Raw genomic sequence first — 19,544 nt, 5'->3', positions numbered from 1 at the left:
AGCCCCTTATACATGGCATGAAAAATTAACTATCATAATAGGAAAGAATCAGGTGGTCTTTAACTTCTTTTGCATTGTATATGTCCTTGTAATACTGACACGGATCAACACTTAAGCTTGAGTGACTCACCTGGTACAAGGGACCTTGCCCATGTCTGTGTGTAGAGTGAGAAGTGCGTTGATGACGATTGGCTGTGCCATGATCTGGTTGATGTCAGGTCGCTTGTTTGGGTCAAGGTGAAGCATGCTGAGGATGAGGGACCGCAATTCTTCACTGTAGTGGTCCGAGATGGGCGAAAATGTCCCACGCATAATCTTTAGAATGAGTGCTGGCAAGTTCTGGAATAGAATATTTAGAAGAGTGCTGGCAAGTTCTGGAAGATAGTTTGGGAAATTTAATAAGATTTCTGAAGTGATCATATCATTACAGTTTCATTCCTGGAATTTTTAACAATACAACTCCTTTTTGTTTCATGTCCTGGTACTACTGTCAATACAACTCCATATCGTTTCATGTCCTGGTACTACTGTCAATACAACTCCATATTGTTTCATGTCCTGGTACTTCTGTCAATACAACTCCATATCGTTTCATGTCCTGGTACTTCTGTCAATACAACTCCATATCGTTTCATGTCCTGGTACTACTGTCAATACAACTCCATATCGTTTCATGTCCTGGTACTACTGTCAATACAACTCCATATCGTTTCATGTCCTGGTACTACTGTCAATACAACTCCATATTGTTTCATGTCCTGGTACTACTGTCAATACAACTCCATATCGTTTCATGTCCTGGTACTTCTGTCAATACAACTCAATATCGTTTCATGTCCTGGTACTTCTGTCAATACAACTCAATATCGTTTCATGTCCTGGTACTTCTGTCAATACAACTCCTTATCGTTTCATGTCCTGGTACTACTGTCTATACAACTCCTTATCGTTTCATGTCCTGGTACTACTGTCTATACAACTCCTTATCGTTTCATGTACTAGTACTACTGTCTATACAACTCCTAATCATTTCATGTCCTAGTACTAGTGTCTATACAACTCCTTATTGTTTCGTGTCCTGGGTCTACTAATGATACAACTGTTACAGTTTTATAATGTCTCAGTACTCAGTACAATTTCCTACAGTTGTGATTAATTTATTCTTACCGCAGCTTCAAAAGCCCTCTTGAGGCTGGCAAGTTCATACAGCACACAGCCTAGAGCCCAGATGTCACTCTTCTGGTTGTAGCTGACAACGTCAAGGTGTGATAACATAGTGTAATATAGCCTATATACCATGTCTGCACAGAGGTTGATAATATTGCTTCACACTGCAGTCGTAAGAGGCCACTAACGGGATTGGGTGGTCAGGCTCGCTGACTTGGTTGATGCATTTCATTGATCCCAATTGTGTGGATCGATGCTCGTGATGTCAATCACTGGATTGTCTGGTCCAGATTCGATTATTTACAGACCGCATCATATATCTGGAATATTGCTGAGGGCGGTGTTTAACAACAAACCAGCCAACCATTTGCCACTGTTTGTTTGAAACAGAGAAATAATGCAATGGTGTGAGAAAGGATAATTAAAAATTATTATTTTGGCAGAACTTTTTCAGTCTCAATCTTTCTTAATATGAGGAATTCTCCCACTCTAAAAAAGTTGTTATTGGTTTACATACATTTTTTTTATCATGTACAACAGCCCAAACATGGAAGCCTACGAAACAATCAGTCTGTGCTGGGGCATGTTAAAACAATCAGTCATGTCACATGTTGCCAATTCCTAATCCAACTTAATTCAGCCCCTAGAATAAGCACAGGCATGATTCTATCCCTTGATTCCCAAACTAACCTGCACTGTGTACTAGCCAAAGGCTAACCAATTATGTCCTTATCAAATAAAACCTTTCTCAATATGGTTGCCATAGAAACCAAATTCACATTGTTTGGAGGCTATAAGGGGTAATATATGAGTCCATTGTTGGAATCAACTCAATTCTAGCAGTTTTTAGCCAGGTGAGCTAAACATGTATTTGACCACTAACAAACTCTACAGTAAAAAAATAATAATTAGTAATTGAAATCGCATCCATTTTATCAGTTTAAAGGGTGGCCCAGTCGTCTAAGGTGCCACAATTTGCTGTGCAGAGTTGCCTCCCATGAGCATGCCAGAAACCTATGATTATGTGTTTGAATCCCGGTTCCCCCCGATTATGTTTTTAGGTTTCAGCACAATACCCAAAGTGGAAAATGTCTGAGACCTGCATCACTTCCGGTTTTCCCATCTTCCTGAGGCAAGAGAGTTAACTGACTAAAGAAGTCCAGTTTCCACCCTTGTCGAACTTGGCTGGTATAATGGAGTTACATTTTGGCTGGACTAATGAGTCTATGCATAGTCCAATCAAAATCTCGCAACGAAATTGAAATCCGGTTCATAAACTGTTGTGCAGATTTCGGTCGATTGCAGGATTTTCAAAGCATGTGCAGCGCCAACTTGTTGTTTACAGATATTTTCCAAATCTTTTCATGTTATTAATCAAGCTGTTCATGTGATTTGATGCATTTCGAGATGTAAGACCTGTTTTATCACAATATAGACCTTGATTATTTATCAGATTATCTTGACGGGGCGCCGCCGCTGTTTTGTTTGAAGCAAATGCAAGTGATACAAGAGGTGGAATCTGATTGGTCCATAGGAGAGGCATTAAAGGGACATAAGTCGTGATAGCCACTGGTGGCGCTACGATCAAGCCCAGGAATTCCAGCCTAGTTCGGCAAGGGTGGAAACTGGACTTTTATAGTCAGTTAACCCCCTTGCCTCTGGAAGATGGGTTTTCTTCCCACATGCAAACACGCAATGATAAAAAATTTATTTCTTTGTTTGTTTGTTGTTAAACGCCGCACTCTGCAATATTCCAGCTATATGTTGGCGGTCTGTAAATAATCGAGTCTGGACCAGACAAACCAATGCTTGACATCATGAGCATCGATATGCACATTTTGGATACAATGACATGCATCAACCAAGTCACCTGACCACCTGATCCTGTACATTAAGGGGGACTTCCCCAATCCTAGTCCCCCTTCATGTCAATGTTCCCTTATGCCACAGTCCTCTTACTCCAGCTATATAACAACAGTTGGTAAATATTCTGTTATGGACAAGGCAAACCAGTGGATGATAGCATGAGCAAGGACCGCATTATCAAGGTAGGATGACCAACATTCAGCCAGGACACCTATTGTTCCAAACACATTTAGTCAGTTCTTATGGTTGGTTGGTTTGTTGTTTTACGCCGTACTCAGCAATATTCCAGCTATATGACAGTGGTCTGTAGATAATCGAGTCTGGACCAGACAATCCAGTGATTGATATCATGAACATCCATCCACACAATTGGGATCAATGACATGTATCAACCGAGTCAGCGAGCCTAACCATCCGATCCTGTTAGTCACCTCTCACGACAAGCATAGTTGCCTTTTTCATGGGTTGCTGAAGACCTATTCTACCCCGGATCTTCACGGGTCCAGTTCCTATGACAAGCATGGGAGACTGGAGACATAGTCTGTCTCTGCAAGGTTTGATTTGATTAGACATCATTGTCACATTATCATCAACACAAGGATACGGTTTTCCTTCACAGAGTTCAGGAGATATGTAGCAAGGTGTCCCCACAACCTGGGAATACATAAAACAGGGACAGATATGTAAATAAACAAACAGCTTAACATATGTGTAATAATTATATAAAGTATTGTCAGAGTTTGAATTCTTTTTCAGTCATGCTTTAAGACAAACATTATTTTACTCGGAAAGTAAGTGAGTGAATGAGTATGGTTTTACGCCGATTTTAGCAATATTCCAGCAATATTCCAGCAATATCGCAGCGGGGAACACCAGAAATGGGCTTCACACATTGTACCCATGTCGGGAATCGAACCCGGGTCTATGGCGTGACGAGTGAATGCATTAACCACTTGGCTACCCGACCGCCCCTTTTCTTGGAAAGAACTACCTGAACAGTTTTCTTATTTTCTTACAACTGATTACACTCATGACAGCCAACATGTCCAGCGAAAGGCAACATTTTCCTTTTTTTCAGGCATTTTCTTGAACAAATTACTCCCCACCCTCCCCAGGAATACCAAATGGTTGCTTACTTCAATTCTTGGATCACAATTATTTTCAGAACTGTTTCTTACCTATCTATCTAATATCAAAGCGACTGTTCTTTAATTGAGTTTTTAAAGCAATACTCGCATAAAGAATACAAACACAGTTTACAAAACAACCTTCATTTAAAAAGTTCAATTTTACAGGTCATGAAATAACAATCATCCAAAACCTGCGCAACATATTGAGGCACAATTTTCAGGAGTGAACTTCCTTCACCATAAAGAATTAAATTATGCTGTCAAGTGAAGATATACATACAGTAAATGCTTTGCTTTTGCTGCTGAGAACTTTAGATATCCCAAAGTCACCAATCTTCACTATTTCCTTCTTCTTGGCCAGGAGAATGTTTTGTGTCTTGAGATCTCGATGCAGGATATTCTTGGAGTGGACGTGTTGCAGAGACAACAGCATCTGGGCAAAGAATTTCAGTATTTCCTGAAAACAAACAGAATACATATCTATGAATACTTTGGAGTAAAACATTGTAATATCTCAAGAGGGGATACTGCAAACATGGTAAAACATAAAACATTCATTTCATCTGAGGCTGGTAGTTATCCATCAGCATTCTTAAGGCAATGTTTATTCATTTTTTTTCAAATAAACAATGAGCAAGTGAGTGAGTATGGTTTACACTGCTTTTAGCAATATTCCAGCAATATCACGGCGGGGGACACCAGAAATGGGTTTCACACATTGTCAAACAAACAAATACTGTATTCGACATAATAACCGCCCCGCTCTAATAAGCGCCCACGGCAATATTTGTTAATATATTGGCTCTTGAACAATCCCAATTAGCACCCTTTCCGATTGATCAATGTACACAAGATTTATTTATTCGCATATAATACGCACTCGTGTGTTACATGCACCCTTAATTATGGGCAATTAAATTCTGGAAAAATATATCTCTCATATATAAACATTTCAGGCTGTCAGCAAAAACCACAGAATTTATCTGTCAACACTGTTTTTTTCGACAATATAATATTCTAATAATAGCCCCCTATTTCTAATTTTGAGAGCGCCCTGGGCGCTTATTACGTCGAATACGGTACTGAGAAATGTGTTTATAATTTCACAGTTAACTTGTTCCATTAACTTGTAGCATGATGGTTCTGGCAGAATCTTGGTCATTACACCATAATCGGATATCTCCACTGATATATTTCTGTTGGTCCTGAGGGCTTCAAGATAAGGAGGTTCCACGGCCTCCATGGAGAATATGAGCATGAACACGATGAATATGAAAAAACCCTAAATCATCTTACATCTTCTTCCAACAGATTTGAATTTCTGCTTTGAAGATAATCCAGCAGTGTGCCCCCTGAAACAGAGATGACGGTTACCATTGTGACAGCTGAGTAACTGATGCGGACCATGATATTCTGTAACTGAGTACCATCTCATTTCAATCCGACATTGAATCCGACATTTCAATTTGCCTGTAGACTCTATAGGTTATTTGCCTTCAACATTTAGATGAAAGCTTAAGAAATTATTTTCGGAACAAACACATCATTGTTCAAAGGGATAATGATTCTATGAAGCACCTTGTGCATATTCCATAACAATCATCAAAGCCTTGTCTTCCAGGAAGTTCTCATAGTATTCTATAATGTTTGGGTGATGCAGCATTGACAGGACTTTGACTTCATTCAGTGCCGACTGTCTCTCCTCCTTCGTCATCTGCTCCACAGGGATCTGTTTGATTATTACAAGTTTGTGGTCACTGAGACGACAGCATAAGTGGACAGTGCTGAAAAAAAAGTAGAAAATAAAATTATATTGAGAAGATATGGCTTTCAGACAAGAAATGCTGTAATAATAAAATAATGAGTATTTTATATATAATGTATTAAATCCACACCCAAGTAGTACCCCAATGGATCAGTGTGCACTTAATTTTCATTCTCAGCTCCCTGGGGAGTACACAACCCAAGTTAGCTGTGAGGTGCTAGAAAGGTAACATTCACATTACCATTTCACTCTACTGGGTACTACATGGTACACATTCACTGCTGGGTAAACAGAGGCATGTTTAGAACAAAGTCACTAGCCTTTGCTTCAGTGTGGGCAAGACTGACATCCTAGAAACTTGAAAGAGATGCCGAACACAGTCATCTATCTGACTCTCCGTGACCGATGTTGCTTGACTTCACCTGATTTGTGACCTGTGCACTGTATACAGGACCACTTGCCACCTAGATGATGTTATTGATAAAGCCTTGGAATTTCAATTATTAACCTCAGGGTTAGAAATAACAGAGTTCCTAAAAACCATATGTGCACTTGTGCAAATATCATTTTACACGCACTAGTTTATTGTTTCAAGCACCCAGACAGCATTGTTGACATCATTCAAATCTTATAGTGGTTTTCTGAAAATGTTGCCTTTTTCTAAGGAGGAGAGGGGGGCAAAGGGGGAAAGAATTGGTAATAAAGAAAATAGTTTAAGAGTCATACTGATGTTACGAAACTTGTGTCAGAATTCATGTATTACCCTCGCTCTCACTCAGGAAATACAAGAATTCTGACACTCGTTTCATAAAATCAGTGACACACATGCTCGCATATTAATCTCTAGATCTTTGTATGAAATCACACTCTACATCACTTATGATAATGTTTATAATGATGAATACATGCCCTTTTACATCCCAATTTTTCAGTATCTTTTAGCATGTTTAGTTACAAATGTTGTGATACATTTACACTTCCACTTAATATTCCCGATCCCATATGAAATTCGAAAAACAAAATTGCTGACTGTGCCGTTAAACAACATCTCACTCACTTATTATAGGCCTAGATTAGACCTGTCACTATTATAGCATTGTGTCAGACAGGCCCTGTTCTAAAACATATCATTTAGCCTACAGTCTATGTGACTCCTTGTTTCAATAAAACCATTCCTGTTTACCCATAAGCACCACGCCCCACAACTCTGATCTTCTCGTATTTATCCATATTTTCCCGTTTTGTTTCACATTTTTAATCAGTCAGGAAGTTTCGAGATGCCGCATCACTCTGACAACATGTAAACGATCTGCAGCCTCCAGTTCGCCGGAAGCGGAAATCGCGCACCTGCGAGAGGAGAGGAAAATGGCTACCATCTCTACACGGCTCGTCAACTCAAGCATAAGAAAGCTTCGTTTAATAGTGTGTATCAAGGCTGACTATGAACGCACCATGCACGGTGTTTTTAATGACAACCAAGTGCATATTATGCAATTGTCAAATGAACGATTCATATAGTATTTACCAAAATCTAGATCGAGATGTATCATGCCGACAAGGGCCATGTAATGCTGAAAAGTGTTTCGGGATTTTCATTAATGAATGTGTATATTTGCTTGTTAATAACATGAGTTTTCACATGGTATATTTATTTCAATCACTGACTGGCAATATTGGTTAAAATGAATATATAATGACAGGACAGGTGATACATGAATCTAAGTTATCTCCTCTTGTGTCTTGAACGAATTTGATTGGTCAAAATCATCACACCCACGACATACCCCCAGTAAAGGGTCACCCTGCCCTCCCCGAGTAAAGGGTCACCCTGCCCTAATGGAAATGTTTTACTCACGCTTATCAGATTCAGTTATTATATTGTTGTGAGTTTGCCAGTATAAATAAATGATCATATCTGAAACTTGCAATTTATTTTGCTGTTCAGAGAATATGGTTATTCTCAATACTATTCTTAATATGTTTCTTGTTTGTTTTGATTAAATACATGGCATCTACTCTGTATTGTAGCTGAGTGTTTTTTAGGTTAAAAGATTAATGTTAAAATATCCATGCAGTATGAATTCTAAGAATGATCCTCTGACTTCGAAAGGGCAGTGGTTAATGTGTTGAATTGTAACATCGACAGACCAAAGATTCAAGGGCATTCCCCCCTCATGGGTTCAATGAGTGACATTTTTGGTGTCACCTGCTGGAATATGGCTGGAATATTCCTGAAAGCTTTACTCACTCTAACTTGGACAACTTCCAAGTATGTTTTGGAGGAGGAATTCAGTGACCGACAATAAAGACAGAGGAGTACAGAGCTTCTATTTCTAGCTATGTTATCAGCATCTGTTTGGGTCTAGAAGCTAAACTGTGGCTTCTACTGCTTGGGTTTTGCTATCCAACATGTATTAGTTGCTAACAGTGCCATGAGCCCCTCACTCATTAATGTTCTTATAGTATCTTGCCAATTTGGACTTCGACCTAAAATCTGTTATGAGTGCACAACAAAATATTTATATTTAAAAGCGTTTGGTTGAAAGTTATGACCCAGGGATTTATCCCTGCATCTGATCCTAAATGACATTTTTCTTAAATGTATGGCTAAGGAACCGTTTCTTAGAGATAATGGACGTCTTGACAGCTTGCAGGCAGTGCATTTGATAGGTGTTCAGTTTCAAGATGACATATTCAGATTGTTGTGTTCGATTGGTAAGAATGTCGTCATTTCCCAGCTGGATATGTGAAATTTTTACCTTATCTGTCAGCGGGGTATGTGGGCAAAATTCAGTAACCAATCAGAAACAAGTATCTTACTTCAAGGTTAGATATTGTTATTTCATGTTTGTTATTGTAGGTATATTGCTTATTTTCAAACAGGCCTATGGTGTTGCTAAGTGCAGACAATACCAGACTCTGTCCGCAACAAATCACATTTGTGGGATTGGTGGTGAAAGGAAACAGAAGTTTGGACAGAAAACTCTTCAACCAAGATATTTTCGAACATCTACAGGTAATTGTTTTGTGTTTTATTCCTTTGACAGTGATGAAACATTTTGAGTGTGTATGTGTATGCAGAGTTGTGTCCCTTGGCTTGCAGATTGTGGGTTCCTTTTGCCTTGGTAGTCATGACAGCCATTCCTTAGTTCCACAGCTGTTCCTGTGGACATCTGTAATGTTTTCGGGCTCTCTTCTCACCATCTTCTCGAGGCAAGAGCGTCTACAAGCCTTTTTTTCTCTTGTTGCCACCCTTGCCACATCAAGCCCCCTTTCCTGTGCTAAATATGATTGGGCTATCGCACATATCGATAGTCCAATTGAGAAACATTTCACAAAATCAACATCCTCGACTGGTACGAAAGTGATTTACCACTGCTGTCTTTGTTGACATGAATATGTCTTATTCATTTTTTAATCCCCCCCCAACGATTTCCTATTTTTTTCAATCAGGAATAAAATCACGATTTTTTGTTGTTATCTGATCAACTAGGTCATTGCCTATGGTAGTCGCCATCTTTGTGAAGCTATACGGGATAAGAACAGCGATCTGATTGGATATCGCATTTTCGTTACAACGGGCACAACTTGTGATCTACAAGAGGTGTTGCCAGGGTCGAGCCAAGATAAGTGGCCTTGATGTGGCAAGGGTAGAAACTAGGCTTTGATATAGGCTTGTGGACACACTTGCCTTGGGAAGAAGTCTTCTTACATGCAGACAGTGATGTTTGCCCTGACCGAAGTATCATGAATACTGTACATTCGACGTTGAAGTATGTGATTGAAGAAATAATAATTCAGTGATATGAAAATTCCAAATATGAAAAGAATGCACTTAAATATTAAGTTTTTTACTTGACTTTTCCAATTAATCGATTTCAACGTTGTCATGTATTTTTCAGTTTTAGTTTACAACCAAAGAAACTGACTTGAATTTTGTTGTTGATTATTTTCAAATAATTTTAGTTAATTTCTTTGAGTTTGTGTGGATAAAATATTGAGTATAATTTGTATAAAATACAAAAGCCTGTCTTTGAACAAGGTCTCAAAGCCTGGCGTTGTTGCAGGTAAAAAGTAAGAAACAGAACATCATTGGACAGATGTAAAATGTTTTAAAGTTTTACCCTTTTGTTTATTGTTAGTTTTATGAAACAGACAGAGAAAGAATTTATAATTTCTGTTGATCTCATTCTTTATTGGACATTAATCAATCCAATATCAATCTGTAATTAACACAAACATGACTGGCCTGAAGGGTGAGGCTATGATTATGTTCCAAGTGTATTTTTCTTGTTTCAGGGGCACTTGTGTCGGCTAAAGCGCCGCAATTTTCTGTGCCGAGTTGCATCCTTGAGCATGCAAGAAACGTATGATCGTTCGAAGCCCAGTTCGCCCTGATTATGTTTCTAGGTTTGTTAGCACCATACCCATGCTCATGGGTTTCACGAAGTGGTACACTTCTGAGACCTGCATCACTTCGGGCTTGCCCCCTACATGAAGATGACCTGTGTTAAGAGCAGCGTTGAACCAAACTGACTGACTCACTCTTCTTGTTTCAGCACTTGAAGATGTTATGCAGTTCAAGTTGTCCGATATTGGTGAAGGGATCAGAGAGGTGATCATCAAGGAGTGGTATGGTGTTTCTCAATCTCATTGATTATGTTTCCCCTTTGGTTAGACCACCCTAATCTTTGTCTTGTCTTCTTGGAGCAGAGGGCCTTGTGGTTAAAGCGTTTACTCATCGCGCCAAAGACCTGGGTTTGATTCCAGACATGGGTACAATGTGTGAAGCCCATCTCTTGTGTCCCCAGTCGTGATATTGCTGGAATATTGCTAAAAGCAGCGAAAAACCAAAGATACCTCAAATACACAATACAGCTGTATGGGAGTCAACTTGACCTCAAATACACAATACAGCTGTATGGGAGTCAACTTAACCTCAGATACACAATACAGCTGTATGGGAGTCAACTTAACCTCAGATACACAATACAGCTGTATAGGAGTCAACTTAACCTCAGATACACAATACAGCTGTATGGGAGTCAACTTAACCTCAGATACACAATACAGCTGTATGGGAGTCAACTTGACCTCAGATACACAATACAGCTGTATGGGAGTCAACTTAACCTCAGATACACAATACAGCTGTATGGGAGTCAACTTAACCTCAGATACACAATACAGCTGTATGGGAGTCAACTTGACCTCATAACAACTTGTAGTTTCACTGTTATTTTTGTCATAAGGTATGTTTGAAAAATGAGCACATGTGACGCAGTTCTCTGTGAAGAGTTGCATCCTTTAGGTATGCCAGTAACCTATGCTCAAATCTCTTTGCCCGATTTGTGTTTCTAGGTTTGTTAGCACCATGCTTGTGGCTTAAACTCGAGTGGTAAATGTCAAAGACCTGCATCTCTTTGGGTGCTCTTCCTCAACGAGCTGACATTACTGAAAAACTGTTCACAGCAGCTTTGAACCAAACTCACTCACTCTCTCACTTTATTATAACCTGCAAAAAAATGTCATAGAAAATGGCATCTTTTCAACTACAAATTAGATTTTTCTTTGTTTTGAAGAATCGTGGCTCCGATGTTTCAGGTACGTGTCGGAAGGCGACAAGGTCGCCCAGTTTGACAGCATCTGTGAAGTTCAGAGCGACAAGGCATCCGTGACTATTACCAGTCGTTACGATGGCATCGTAAAGAAACTCCACTATGGTGTGGATGAAACAGCATTGGTGGGGGAGGCGTTGGTGGACATCGAGACAGAGGGCACTAGTAAGTCTGGTGTCAAACAGTTGCACAAACAGTTATTGCCATATGATATCAGCTCATTTCCAGCTTTGCCAGATTTCAAATTCTGATAAAAGTTTATTCCTGACTGGCAGTATTTCAACACTTTCAAGTTTTGTAGATGTTTGACTGACATATGAGTGTTTGAGAGTTGTCTTTTTTGTTTTGCATAAGCAATTCCTCGACCAAAGCTGATTTTTGGGAGAGAAACATTAAACAGTGCAGTCGTTTCATTCCCTCTCCCACCCCAAGGGGGGGCACAGGTGGCCCAGTCGTCTAAGGCGTCCTCATTCCCTGTGCAGATTTTGGGACAAGGCTGAAACTAATGATTGTGGGTTCGAATCCCGTTTAGCCCCGATTATGTTTCTGGGTTTGTCAGCACCATTCCCATGCTGATGGGTTTCAGCAAAGTGGTAAATGTCTAAGACCTGCATCACTTTGGGCTTTCCTCCCACATTAAGCTGACACGTAGTGATATAACTGGAAGACTGCTAAAAGCAATGTTAAACCCAACTCACTCACTCACGCTTGTCGTAAGAGGCAACTAATAGGATCGGGTTGTCAGGCTCAGTGACTTGGTCAATGCATGGCATTGTATCCCAGTTGAGTGGATCGATGCTAATAATGTCAATCCCTGGATTGTCTGGTCCAGACTCAATTATTTACTGTTCGGAATATTGCTGAGTGCAGCGTTAAACAACAAACTAACAAACAAACTCACTTTCACCCCAGGTCACAAGCAGGAGGAAGATGTTGAGGAAGTCGACATCTCTGGCAACGAACTGCGGCTCGAGGACCACTCTATGCAGATGACCAAGTCCGGCCGCAAAGTGCTGGCAACACCAGCGGTCCGCAGACTGGCCATGGAGAACAAGGTACGTGACAGCACCGGGGAGGAAAACTCTACTGTGACCTTGACCTTCATTCATGATACCGCTAATCAGCAGTAGGGCAGGACATTATGCTTTAGGCGAACAACTGGTCACAGCTGTAACTTAACTGTGATTTGTGAACGAATATTGTGAAGTAGAATTTGTTGCTTCCTTTTTCTTTACCCTTTATTTATTGTTGTGACAGACACTAATATCATGATGTGACCAGCATTTTTTTGTTTATTTTACATGACGCCGAACACAGTTGCAAGAAGATGATTATTTACCAGAAGCACTGGCTGGTATAAAGATCCATGCCTGTGAAATGTTATTCATCGACATCATTTCCACTGTTTCGTATTTTGTCAGATACACCTGAAGGATGTGGAGGGCACGGGGAAAGATGGCCGTATACTGAAGGAGGACATCACCAGACACATCGAAAGTCTGGACCACGGGGATTCTGGTTAGCTTCAGTCATACAACTGTTTAATGTTTGTGTATATTTGTCACTTCCCAAAACGGGGCAGTGGGGTTGCTAGTGCTTAAAGCGTTCGCTCGTCACGCCGAAGGCTCGGGTTTGATTCCCCACATTTGTGAAGCTTATTTCTGGTGTCCCCCGCCATGATATTGCTGGAATATTGCTAAAAGCGGCGTAAAACCATACTCAATCAGTCATAATCATCTACTCAATCAATCACTTCCCAAAACTAACTGGATGTTGGCATCACCCAACATGTGACCTGCGCCCCTTCCACCAAGCCATCTTACGCTGCAATGAAGTCTGTGTTAATGTATGGGAGTTAAGATCACCTTAGCACTAAGATGGCTTCGTACCACGGTATCCTGCCCCCCTTCCACCAAGCCATCTTATGCTGCAATGAAGTCTGTGTTAATGTATGGGAGTTAAGATCACCTTAGCACTAAGATGGCTTCGTACCTCGGTACCCTGCGCCCCTTCCACCAAGCCATCTTACGCTGCAATGAAGTCTGTGTTAATGTATGGGAGTTAAGATCACCTTAGCACTAAGATGGCTTCGTACCACGGTACCCTGCCCCCCTTCCACCAAGCCATCTTACGCTGCAATGAAGTCTGTGTTAATGTATGGGAGTTAAGATCACCTTAGCACAAAGATCACTTTGAGAACATGGCCCTGATCATTGTGTCCTAATGGCATGAATTGCTACATATTGTTACCAGTGCTTTGCCTGGACTGGACTCAACTGTTTCCAGGCTGATACGGCTGGAATATTGCTGACTGACTGTCAACATTCATTAACTCATGTTTACAGCAATATGCTAGAGCAATATTTCATTGTTACAGCGTCTTATTGTCTTCTAAGATCAAATATGTCAAGACGGGTTGATAAAAGTTAGATATCCAGGGTTTATCAAGGATATTTTACTCTTATCTTCGAGTCTTGGTATGTTGGAACTTGGAACACACGAGCGGTGAGATCCTGTGTATCATCCAAAATCATCCATCCAAGTTTTTCTGTTTGTGAACAGTAATAAGCAGTGTGCTGAGTGTAAATAGTTCCAAAACAGCTTCAGTGTCAGAGAGAGTAGTGATGTCATGGTAATGATGTCACAATGGTCTACAAAGCATTGTGATGCTATTTCATTGTAGCCATATCTCTGCGATATAGCTGACTAGTTTTGGATAAATGTCAGTGTTTTCATCAATATGTTACCGCTTTTACATCAATATGTTACAGTGTTTACATCGACATGTTACAATGTTTACATGGACATGTTACAATGTTTACATCGACATGTTACAATGTTTACATTGACATGTTACAGTGTTTACATCAACATGTTTCAATGTTTACATTGACATGTTACAATAATTGCATCGATATGTTACAATGATTGCATCGATATGTTATAGTGTTTACATCAATATGCCAAAATGTTTACATTGACATGTTACAATGTTTACATTGGCATGTTACAATGTTTACATAGACATGTTACAGCATTTACATTGACATGTTACAATGCTCACATTGACATGTTACAATGTTTACATCGACATTATACATTGTTTACATCGATATGTTACAGTGTTTACATCGACATGTTACAATGTTTACATCAATATGTTACAGTGTACATCGACATGTTACAATGTTTACATCGATATGAACAGTGTTTTCATCGACATGGTATAATGTTTACATTGATATGTTACAGTGTTTACATTGACATGTTACAATGCTCACATTGACATGTTATAATGTTTACATCGACATTATACATTGTTTACATCGATATGTTACAGTGTTAACATCGACATGTTACAATGTTTACATCAATATGTTACAGTGTGTACATCGACATGTTACAATGTTTACATCGATATGAACAGTGTTTTCTTCGACATGGTATAATGTTTACATTGATATGTTACAGTGTTTACATTGACATGCTACAATGTTTACATCAACATTATACAGTGTTTACACCGACATGTTACAATGTTACAGTGTGTACATCGACATGTTACAATGTTTACATCGATATGTTACAGTGTTTACATCAACATGTTACAATGTTTACATCAACATTGTACATTGTTTACATCGATATGTTACATTGTTTACATCGACATGTTACAATGTTTACATCAACATTATACAGTGTTTACATCAACATGTTACAATGTTTACATCAACATTATACAGTGTTTACATCGACATGTTACAATGTTACAGCATTTACAGGCAAACAGGCTGCTCCTCCATCCCCCGCCTCGTCGCCCCAGGCAGCCAGGGCACCTGCCACCACCCCAACCCCTGTCCTAAGGACCCCCACTCCTGTGGGAAAGGACTACACTCAGCCAATCAAAGGCATGCAGAAGGTTATGGTGAAGACAATGAGTGCTGCTCTCAAGATTCCACATTTTGGATATTATGATGAAATTGATGTCACAACACTTGTTAATCTCAGGAAAGATCTCAAGAAGGTGGCGGAAAAAAGGGGCATCAAGTTTTCGTACATGCCAGTTTTTATCAAGGTTTGTGCCATTGATTGTATTGATTGCTTTATCCTGTGAATGCATTCAGGGGAGATAACTCAGGACCTTATTATTGTCTTGCTTTGTCTAACAGATTTGTTTATATAAATACTGGTACTTTTTTATTAACATCACAGTCATTTTCTCATCTATGGAATCAATTAAGAAAGTTTGTACTGAAAAATATTCATGTGGATATATTGTGATCACAGTGAAACAATGTCGAGGTTAATTAAAAAGAAAAAACATTCTTCTTTTGGTTATTTCATGTGTGTGTGCATCAGGTCATTATTTGCAGCATCTGAATTAAAACTCAATGTAATAAATAGGGATGGGTATTTGAAGTTTAAAGTGTATCACAATATCTTGTGATGCACAAGGCTATTTTGCGATACGTATCACGATATATTGTATAATTATAAATTTTGAATTCAGCAGCAATCTGATACATTAAGGTATGAACTGAAGTTCATACCGGTAAATGGAAAAAAACAAGATGCCGGTACAACATGATGTTTACTCAGTCAATAAATACGCAGCCATCTTGGGGCCCCTGACGAATGCTTCAGGGCAGTGAAGACATTTGGCAAGAAAATGACATTAAAAAGTCGCTATTTGACATCACCCGATATATACAGGATGAAAAAATGATATTGTGATACGTATCGTGGAAAGATGAACCTCCATTTACTGATATACCAATAATACCGCACACCCTTAGTTCTAAATATTATTCTTTTCACAGGCAGCATCCCTGGCCTTGTCTCAGTTCCCTGTTCTAAATTCCAGCATTGATGACAAGGTAGAAAACATCATCTTCAAGGTACTCAAGTTCAATATTGACTGTTGCTTTCATTACTGTAATAGCATGTTTACTGTGATGGTTCTATTGGACAACATGAAATGAAATAGGAACAGGGGTATGGGATCAATCTCTGGGGAACAGCATTTTTCAAATACAATGTAGTACCGTGTGACTGGAAATTGTTAGAGAACAATCGTCAACTTTAATTCCTCAAAGCATGGGACATGGAATTGATGCAGTAGGCAACTGAAATCGGTACAATAGGCAACTGGAATCAGTACAATAGGCAACTGGAATTAGTACAATAGGCAACTGGAATTTGTTCAGTAGGCAACTGGAATCGGTACAATAGGCAACTGGAATTAGTACAATAGGCAACTGGAATTAGTACAATAGGCAACTGGAATTAGTACAATAGGCAACTGGAATCAGTACAATAGGCAACTGGAATTAGTACAATAGGCAACTGGAATTAGTACAATAGGCAACTGGAATTAGTACAATAGGCAACTGGAATCAGTACAATAGGCAACTGGAATTAGTACAATAGGCAACTGGAATTTGTTCAGTAGGCAACTGGAATCAGTACAATAGGCAACTGGAATTAGTACAATAGGCAACTGGAATTAGTACAATAGGCAACTGGAATTAGTACAATAGGTAACTGGAATCGGTGCAGCAATCAACAACCATCACTTATTGGGGACCGTCATCTAAGCACTGCAATTAGCAGTGCAGAGTTGGGTCCCTTTGTCATGCAAGGATTCTCTGATTGTACCAATGCCGATTCATCCTGATTTTGGGGTTTTGGTCAGCTCATGTAATTTTTCTATTTCACAGGCTTCTCATAATATTGGCATTGCCATGGACACAGGGGATGGCCTAACTGTTCCAAATATTAAAAATGTCCAATCACAAAGCATCTTCGAGCTAGCAGCGGAGTTGAATCGACTTCAGCAATTAGGGTCAGCAGGGAAACTTGGCACATCAGATCTCACTGGTGGAACTTTCTCCTTGTCAAATATAGGATCGGTAAGTCTTCTTCTTGTGTATAGATAGGTAGACAGATGTAAAGTAAACAATCATTGAGTGGAAAAGGGCTTTGCGAATCTGTTATCCCTTTAGCTTTAATGAATTACCAAGGGGCATCCAAGTGGAGTATTGCTGGTTGATGCTGGTCATAAGGGGTGACCTATTAATGAAATGGGTGGTTAGACAATGTGATTTTGTCTCAAACAACTCTAGGCTTTGTTTCCAAGCAATCACTCTCAAACTAATGAATATAATTGAATAAAAAATAAACATGTGCAAAGACCACATGCTCAGCTATTATCTTTTCATATTTTTTATTTTTTTTATTTGTGTTTCCATGGAAACAATTTGATATTTGTTTTCATGCCAAAACTCTACAGTTAATGAAACCATTACCTTTCTGAGCTACAATTTATTATTATTGTGTTTCAGTTTTGCAAACACATTTACAGTTAACATCTTTTGCTAATGTATAAAGAAAAAGGAGCAGGAAGACATATGTTTTTGAATAAAAATTCATTCTAGTTGGTGATTGCATGTTAATATGCCATTATGGGTCTGGATCGCTGCTCGCTATTTCTAACACCACTGTGACATTATTGCCATTATGGGTCTGGATCGCTGCTCGCTATTTCTAACAACACTGTGACATTATTGCCATTATGGGTCTGGAGCACTGCTCGCTATTTCTAACAACACTGTGACATTATTGCCAGTATGGGTCTGGATCGCTGCTCGCTATTTCTAACACCACTGTGACATTATTGCCAGTATGGGTCTTGATAGTTGCTCACTATTTCTAACACCACTGTGACATTATTGCCAGTATGGGTCTGGATAGTTGCTCACTATTTCTAACACCACTGTGACATTATTTTCAAGCTGCCTGATAAAGCCTGACTATGGCTGACTGCAGCCTACAATGACATTGACTCACTAACTCTCCTTAACTCACACAGATTGGAGGGACATATGCTAGGCCTGTGATTGTTCCTCCTGAAGTTGCCATCGGAGCCATCGGCAGGATACAGGTGAGTGTTTGATGTCAGCATGTGACTGACCACGGGGGTATTCAGGGACAAAAAGATCCACAAGCTCCTTGTCGTGAGAGAAGGGATGGACTTGGACTCTTTGACTTGCGTATTGTGTGTCATCGTGCCCCAATGCCATGAATAATTGCTCATGCTTTCAATCACTGGTTTGCCTGGTCCAGTTCAAATTGTTTATCAAAGATAAGAATTTTCTGCTGGTTTCATTATATCAAGGGTCACTTTTGTGATCCATGCCATTACAATATACACATAAAACATTTAGTCCCCCAGAACCGATGATAAATTTCATATTTTTCTGAAATCTTTTTTTATCATCCCTATAATTACTTGGTTAGCCCATAAAATTACTTGGAATTACTTATTCGCCTGTGGTCCATACATTTGTCAGGCTCCATAAATGTAAATATTTCATAAATAATTATAGATATTATGCTTTGAATACAAAAGGAATATGATTGCTTTCTGTTCTTGCAGGCTGTGCCTCGTTTTGACCGTGATGGCAACGTGCGTAAAGCTCACATCATGCAAGTGAGCTGGTCTGCCGATCATCGAATTGTAGATGGTGCCACCATGGCCCGATTCTCCAACTTGTGGAAGATGTATTTAGAGAACCCAACCACAATGATACTGGATCTGAAGTGATGTGATATGTACATAGTATTCTCGTGATATTACTCATTGCAACTCAAACACAAGGCATCCTCCCGAGGCACGAGATTTAACTGATATTGAAAATCCAGTTTCCAACCTTGCCAAGCTAGGCTGGAATTCTTGGGCTCAATCGTAGCGCCTTCATTTACAAGTTATGTCCCTTCTAAGCCTCTCCCATGGACCAATCAAATTCCACTTCTCATATCACTTGCATTTGCTTCAAACAAAGTGGCAGCACCTAGTCAGGATGATCTGATGTATAATCAAGATCTATATTGTGATAAAACGGGTCTTACATCACAAAATGCATCAAATCAGGTGAGCACCTTGATTAAAAACATGAAAACATTTGGAAAATATCTGTTGACAACGAGTTGGCTGTG

At 39.5% G+C, this 19,544-nt stretch overlaps 2 protein-coding genes across 3 annotated transcripts in view; one reads left to right on the top strand and one right to left on the bottom strand.

Moving 5' to 3' along the window:
• Nucleotides 1-7,264, bottom strand: part of LOC124134598 (serine/threonine-protein kinase Nek8-like) — a 21,004-nt gene extending 13,740 nt beyond the window's left edge. For both annotated transcript variants that reach the window (XM_048400442.1, XM_048400443.1), the window contains exons 1-7: nt 7,112-7,264; nt 5,742-5,947; nt 5,460-5,515; nt 4,444-4,620; nt 3,638-3,687; nt 1,168-1,249; nt 131-339 (exon numbers count right to left, since the gene is read on the bottom strand). In XM_048400442.1, the coding sequence (XP_048256399.1) occupies nt 131-339; nt 1,168-1,249; nt 3,638-3,687; nt 4,444-4,620; nt 5,460-5,515; nt 5,742-5,947; nt 7,112-7,158 (827 nt within the window). In that variant the 5' untranslated portion in view covers nt 7,159-7,264. The remainder of the gene's footprint in view (nt 1-130; nt 340-1,167; nt 1,250-3,637; nt 3,688-4,443; nt 4,621-5,459; nt 5,516-5,741; nt 5,948-7,111) is intronic.
• Nucleotides 7,211-19,544, top strand: LOC124134599 (lipoamide acyltransferase component of branched-chain alpha-keto acid dehydrogenase complex, mitochondrial-like). The gene is made up of 11 exons (XM_046499517.2): nt 7,211-7,350; nt 8,812-8,944; nt 10,488-10,560; nt 11,533-11,711; nt 12,459-12,601; nt 12,968-13,064; nt 15,320-15,621; nt 16,367-16,444; nt 17,267-17,458; nt 18,418-18,489; nt 18,985-19,544. The coding sequence occupies exons 1-11, from the start codon at nt 7,294-7,296 to the stop codon at nt 19,150-19,152; spliced, it is 1,494 nt and encodes a 497-aa protein (XP_046355473.1). The 5' UTR covers nt 7,211-7,293; the 3' UTR covers nt 19,153-19,544.

Source organism: Haliotis rufescens, unplaced genomic scaffold (genome assembly GCF_023055435.1).
Source record: "Haliotis rufescens isolate VD_foot unplaced genomic scaffold, xgHalRufe1.0.p SCAF_2, whole genome shotgun sequence".
NCBI lineage: Eukaryota > Metazoa > Mollusca > Gastropoda > Lepetellida > Haliotidae > Haliotis > Haliotis rufescens.
Note: the sequence above shows the minus strand (reverse complement) of the source record. Positions and strands in the feature narration are given on the sequence as shown.